Below are 7121 nucleotides of genomic sequence, written 5' to 3'. Positions count from 1 at the left end.
TATGGTTGTCTTACCAGTATTTTCGGAGAGTGGAGGGGTGTTTTTGGTTCCTGATCATGGAATTCAATTTTTTTTGGCGGAAAAAGGTATTTTGAAGTTTCAAAAAATCCAAAATAGATGATGTTGATGCATATACATGCTATCTACATATCTGCAATATTTTGCTAGATAATATGTTGTATTGTAGGCTACACAAAAACAATAAAATCGTGGCTTTGGAAAGACAAAAAAAAAGAACTTATCTTTCCTTGTTCTGAAAAAAAAAACTCATCTTTCCTTTCAACATTTGTATTTTTCGTGCAGATCAAATGAAAAATATTTTGATGCAAATTTGGTCATACATATTGGACATAAGTATGTAATTGGATGTAGTATTTCAGAATTTTTGGAGACTTCATGAACTTTTGGGAAAAAAGAAACGAGAGTGCTAGTTTTGGGAAGAAGGATTTTCGGTATTTTCGTTGTTTCTGTTCTATAAAACTAGCTGAGTTAATCTGTATTTTGGAAGATAGTACATAAACTTGAAGGCGTTGTTGTGGAGCCTCTGTTTTTTTTCCATCTAGGTCTTGAGTCTTTGGGTGAAAACCTAGATCCTTCCGGATTGGCGACATCGGCATTTTGGCGTCGTCGCCTCCTTGGAGGCGTTTCTCTAGAGCTCCATTGATTCCTTCATCATTTTTCCTTGTTCTAGACCCGGTCATTTGGTCATGGTTTTTCAAAGATCTCGATGAGGATCGGACGACGCCCTTTGGTTTCCTAGTTGATGGAGGATGAAGAACCAAAGCTTCTGATAATTTTTTTTTTCATTTGATCAAATGCTTGTAGTAGTCGCTCTCCTTAGTGTTTGGGTGTTGTTTTTCTCTTTCATGAGATCTTGCATCCTTAGTATCGACCATATTATTGGTGCTATTTGGGGTTATATTAATTTCAAGCGGGTCTCTTGAGCCTTCATTCAAAAGATGTCCTGGTAAATATAGAAGATACACTAAAGGCAAAGACGATCAGACACTATTCGGAAAGAATTGTCGCGACTGATTAATTTCCCCTTTTAGTACGGGGCACGACTCTAGCTGGAGCTCGTCCAAGTTGGCACAATATCAAATCCTACTTGTTCATCGGGCCTGCTGACAGTCCTACAAAGCAGGCACAAAGCAATAATAAAGCTCCGGCGACAGCTGCTATGGGTGAGTAGCCAGATCGTTTCCACATCATAACTGATGTGAATAATACGTCTTTATCAAAAGGAAAACATGAGATATATGATTGAGTTTGAGTAGGTCGTCCAACTGCCTTGAAATGCACTCCAGCTCGTATCATTGTTTCTTTCTGTCTTTGCAAGGCGAAAGTATTGTATTTGTAGCCAGCCTGAATACTGAGATGCTGAAAAGGTCCTAAAAAAAGGAAGAAACCGGTGACTGAAAGTATCAAGACAGACTGCTGGTAGACGATACGGGATTGAAAAGAACGAATCGAGAGATATGAAACAGGTGAACTCGTGGAGCATTTAATGCGTAAACTACATATCAGATTGCATGATTTTCTCCTTTCTTTTAACTAAAAATCGACCTATTGATTAATAGTCATCAACAATACTACTCACTGAGCACGACCTATTGGACCACCTACATACGACTAGGAGCGAGCTGAAGACGCACCGCCATCTTTGCCCTCCCTCACTGAGCACGACCGAAGCGAGATATGGCAGGGAGAACCTTATTCCGTCAGCCGATGGTGGTGTCGATGAGGAGAGGAAAGCCCTAGATCAAAGGTTGCCTTTTCTCTTCCCGGTTTGTACCATAGATTGCAGGATAATTGTAGTTTGCTTTGCGGGTATGGATAGTTGTAGTAGTTTGTGCAGCTTACAACCATCTAGCTACATATGAATGAGGATAGGGCTTAGACATGATGCACGATCGAATTAAGGGAAGATAAGAGTATATATGACAGTTGAATGATCATTAGTATGGACATTGTACTCAAGTTCGACTGTACCAACAACTACTCCGCTTCTTTTCAAGCTTTGGAACAACAGCTACTAAAGATTGACGGGTGATATCTCTTTAAAAATCATTATTTTTATTGAGAATTGATGTTATTAAATTTTGGATGCAGTTCATGTTGTAATTAATGATTATTATGAATCGCAAAGCAAACCTAACGGTCTAGAGTATTTTTCTTTTCTTAATTGCATCTTTTCTTGCAACCTAAAAAATCTCAATTACAATTTTAATTGCAACTGAAAAAACTCAGTTGCAATTTAACTTGCAGTTCATGAGCACAAATCACGATGTAATCGAACTGTGCAAGACTTGACTGAGTATTCAGCTACCTCGTCAGGGCGGCGTGATGACAAATGCACACGGATCCTTCCGCCCTCGGGCACAACGGTCTACTAGCTCGTCGTAAGCGTCGCCCCGTCGTCCCCGCGCCGCGCACTGCGAGTGCGACGTTGGACGCGAACCGGGCGGCGGGCGGACGCCCAGAGGACGGCACGGCGCCCGTGTGCGCCATGAAAATCACCGGCGGCCTCAAACGCGCACGCACCGGCTGCATTGAATTTACCCGTGTTACTCTAATCAAAGGTCCCGGACACACGCGCGCACTAAGCTTCCCCGCTGGCAAGCTTTTCCATGTCCTACTAGCTCGCACCCCCTCCAGCCAACCACTAAAACCAGGTCTATATATTACACGTCAATCTGCCTGAGGCGTGCGATGTCGTTGTATCAGCTTGTAGTACGCGAAGCAATACAACGACATCGAAGCAGCAGCAGCAGCAGCAGGGATTTCAGCGTGATGGCTGGGGAGGGAGCGAAGAAGGCCACGCCGGCTGCGCCGGAGGCGGAGAAGAAGGACGTTGCGGAGGAGAAGGCCGTCCTACCGCCGCCCCCGGGCGCTAAGGACAAGACGCCACCGGCCGGTGATGAGTGCAAGGCTCTCATCATCGTCGAGAGTGAGTGGCACTTCCGTATGCGTTTCCATTTACTTGCTGTTCAGCCCTCTGTTCCTCTCTGCGACTCTGTTGCTGGTAAACTTTGCTAGTAGTAAGTTTCCATTTCGATCACACAATTCCAACTTAATTTGAAGCATCGAATCGTGATAGCTGCAGAAGGCAAGCGCCATACTGATTATGCTCTCTGCTGATCAGAAGTGGTAGTGTTTAACTAAATAATAGAGCCACACACCAGAAGTTACTACTAGTCTTGATTTCAAGCGAAGGAACCCCAGCTGGCCAGCTCGTAATTTGTCAGACTCGGAGTGCTTGGCCGTTCTCGATTATGTGTGATTTATTCAGAGTTCAAGCCACTCTCTGAAATTTAGGCCTAGTTTTTGGAAATCAATACTTAGCCAAACACCTTGAGGTATTCAATACTTCACTATTTTTTGAAGAAACTGAAGTATTCTCGGAATACTTCAAAAAAGAGGAGCTCCCAAACGGGGCCTTATTGCCTGTTTGGTGTTCAACTTCTGTTTATCAGTTGTTATCGGCCAAAAATCCCTATTGCCAAATTTCATGCAAATATGGTTCATTTAGATCTTTTCTTAGTAACGAACCACATCTTTAACGGTTATACTAGACACCCCCATAGTTTTTTGAATATCAATTGCTAGAGCTACCCGAATAAAAAAAAAGTTCAATCAAGTAACCGTACCTGACTTCTGATAACCTGCCCTGGTTTCCTGTACAGAAGTTGCCGAAAAACCTCGTGCTGAGAAGAAGAAAACACACAGGGGCTCACTTGAAAGAGGTAAGTAGTTGATGATTCATCTTTGTTCCTTCTTCTTGACTCATTATTCACAGCTGCCTAAACTAACGACAATAAGATGACCTCATTTTAGATGTTGCTCTTGCGAAGGTGGAAACGGAGAAGAGGGGCTCTTTGATCAAAGCATGGGAAGAGAACGAGAAGGCAAAAGCTGAGAACAAGTATGTTATCTACATAGATTCATATATGAGATTTCATTCTGCAGTGGTATTATCAGTTACCTCCGGGAATCCTTTCTTTTCCGTACTTCTATTGTTCTTCAGAACTTAAATTGGATAGATACCACTGCAAAGTTTGCTATTTTGTAAAAAGGACATGAATCCCAAGTACCGCTTCCCCATGCCATTGACATACTTGGTGTCATTTTTCAAAACTTCAAAACCGTGACAACAGAATCCACGTCATTAGCATTTAGTGTCACTTTCAAAACTTCCAATGACATTAAATTTTCCCAAATTTTTTTTTTTGATGATCCCTGAAGTTTCTTTCTGATATCACAAGGGAATGGTATGTCCTAATTCAGTACATATGCTTACTGTCAGTGCGTCCATAGCGCTACATCTTGCTTTATTAAGGAAGTAAGCTGCAAAACCATAACTCAAAAATAATATGCAAGCCATGACTTTTGTATAAATTGTTGTATATGTCACAGGGCCGCTAAGAAGTTGTCATCTATTCTCGCATGGGAGAACACAAAGAAGGCAACCATAGATGCCCAGCTGAAAACGAAGGAAGTACGCTTTTTTTCCTCCAGTTGCATTTCTAACATTTCTATCCATGTACTTCAGTACTTGATTCTAATTTCCATTCCATTTTTTCTGGGAATTAATATATATGAATGACCTGCATATTTATCTGTATAGCTTCTACGCTTTAACAGTACACTGTAGTTTTCACATACTTGTGATGATATTTGGGTGGATGCAAACCGGGATGTTTGGGTGGGGTGCAAACCTATAGTAATGATGACATGGTCCATGACAATTTGAGGTTTATTCCATGGACCATGTAAAATTGAGGTGGATTTCATGTAGCATTTACCGATCAGCTAATGCTCTATAATTTTACTGGCTCTCAGCTAGAGTTAGAAAAGAAGAAGGCCGAATACGCTGAGAAGATGAAGAACAAAAAGGCAATCGCCCACAGGGAAGCTGAAGAGAAGAGAGCAATGGCAGTGGCTCGGCGTGGTGAAGAAGTACTCAAGGCCGAGGAGTTGGCAGCGAAGTACCGGGCGACCGGGCTAATTCCGAAGAAACTCCTCGGGTGTTTTGGGGCATAAGAAGCACACCTGAATCTTATGCGATGGAGGAGGTGATTTGGTCTGTGCAGTCGTTTTCTTGTTTATAATCTGAAAATTCTCCTGTTTATTGTGATCTATGTTTACTACTCTTCATATGAGGACAGATTTTGGTAGTACATATATAGCGTGCATTGTTCGTGTTGTTGAGATCAAACATTTTGTTACACATGCAGTTAGTATTTTGGCTCTCGAGCATCGACAGCTCCCTACCCCTTTTCAATTTTTTTTGACCATTTCCTTTGTCAATTAAAACCTGCTTGCATTTTCCCTACCTTTTATTAATTAAAAATCTTTTGTTAAACATGCAGTTAGTATTTTGGTCCTATGCTCTTTATTTGCAATCAAGAGAGTAGCAACTAGCAAGGTTGTACAAAGCAGTTGCGCAGGCGAACGACTGTCCTGCTTGTAGAGGCCTAGAAACCAGAGTACATGTATTTTGAAACTGGCATCCATAAAGCCATCATAATTTTATCAGGGCCAGCTCAATCAGTTGCTGGGCTAAACGAGTAAGAATTTTCAATGGAAATGACATAGCAGAACATGGAGTACTACCCTAAAAAAACAGAACATGCAGTAGTAATGGTCTAATAGGTCGACGACATATCTAGTGATAACACAGAAAAGTGCTATTAGGGTCCCAGCCAGGGACGGAGGGAAGGGGGGACGAGACCCCCCCCCCCCCCCCCCGCCCACACCGACCAGGTCGGCCGTTACCCCGCGCACGGTATGGGCCGGCCTGGTTGGCCTAGTTCATTGTCTATTTTTGTTTTCTGTTTCTTTTTTTTTTGTTTTTTTCCTTTTTCTTTTCTGTGTTTTTTTTGTTTTTCTTTCTCTTCTTTTTGTTCAAATATAAAAATTATTCAAATCTAGAAATTATTCAAATTTGAAAAATGTTCAAAGTCGAAAACTGTGCATATTCGAAATTTGTGCAAATTTGAAAATCGTTCAAATTCGATAATCGTTCAATTTTAAAATTTGTTCAAATTCGAAAAATCGGCCAATTTTGAAATTTGTTCAAAATTGAAAATATTCAAATTTGAAAATCGTTCAATTCAAAATTTGTTCAAATTTGAAACTGTTCAGATTCAAAATAGAGAAAAATGAAAAGATAAGATGAGAAAGGAAAAAAGAAAAAAAACAGGGCCGGCCCAACATACCTGGCCTCGGTGTGCGGTGGTCCGTCCACACCGACCTGGTCGGCGGACAGCACCTCGGGTTTCCCTATACCCCGCTAGCGTGCGTGCGGGAATAACGCACACACGCAGCGGCGCGTCTCGCACATCCCCGTTGGGCCGGCCCAACCGTGTGGGAACATGTTGGTTGTTTGTCCTTTCTCTTGTTAATCTTTTTTACCAAAATTTTAAGATTTGAAAACCGAGTTAAATTTCGTCAGAAATTTTATTTGCTCAAATTTGAAAATTGCTCCAATTCAAAAATTGTTCTAATTTAAAGTTTGCTCGAATATAAATATTGCTTCAATTTAAAATTTTCTCGGATTTAAAATTTGCTCGGATTTAAAATTTGCTCGAATTTGAAATTTATCCGAATTTGAATTTTGCTTGAATTTGAAAGAAAAAAAATCAAAACTGAAAAAGGAAATCCCGAAAAACCAAAAAACTAAAAACGAAAAAGGAAAACCAAGAGAAAACCGCAAACCAGAAAAAACCCGATGAAAAACCGAAAAAATTATAAAGCAGAGCAACATGGGCCGCGGCCCACTCGTTTTCCCACGCTGGCGGGCGTTAATCCGCCACGCTGGCGGGCTTGTTTGGTACTAGAGTTTTAATGGAATTAACGGGGATAATCCGCTCCAAACTTCAAATCCCCACTTATCCCCAATACATGTTCGGTGCTAGAGTATGAACGAGTTTAATCCCCACTTATCCCCACTTTTTCCCAAATTTTAGTGTAAATTTTTCAATCCCCAATACTCTACCCGTACCTAGTGGATTGGGGATGAGTTTTTGTGGGAATTTGGTGACAGCAGAGATTCACCCAATACTCCAGAGTATTATCCTCAATAATCTCCACTAAAACACTAGTACCAAACAAGGTCT

General features: G+C 41.2%; 1 protein-coding gene across 2 annotated transcripts; it reads left to right on the top strand.

Moving 5' to 3' along the window:
- Positions 1-2667: 2667 nt before the first annotated feature.
- On the top strand, positions 2668-5273 carry LOC127306931 (remorin). 2 transcript variants are annotated; one of them, XM_071821577.1, is made up of 5 exons: positions 2668-2950; positions 3690-3746; positions 3838-3925; positions 4417-4498; positions 4843-5273. In XM_071821577.1, the coding sequence occupies exons 1-5, from the start codon at positions 2713-2715 to the stop codon at positions 5041-5043; spliced, it is 666 nt and encodes a 221-aa protein (XP_071677678.1). In that variant the 5' UTR covers positions 2668-2712; the 3' UTR covers positions 5044-5273. The 2 variants fall into 2 exon arrangements, with proteins under 2 accessions (XP_071677678.1, XP_051193592.1); XM_051337632.2 differs by having other exon boundaries at positions 2672-2950; positions 3687-3746.
- The last annotated feature ends 1848 nt before the right edge of the window (positions 5274-7121 follow it).

The sequence above is a fragment of the Lolium perenne genome, chromosome 6 (assembly GCF_019359855.2).
Source record: "Lolium perenne isolate Kyuss_39 chromosome 6, Kyuss_2.0, whole genome shotgun sequence".
Classification (NCBI taxonomy): Eukaryota; Viridiplantae; Streptophyta; class Magnoliopsida; order Poales; family Poaceae; genus Lolium; species Lolium perenne.
This window is presented reverse-complemented; position numbering and strand designations above follow the sequence as displayed.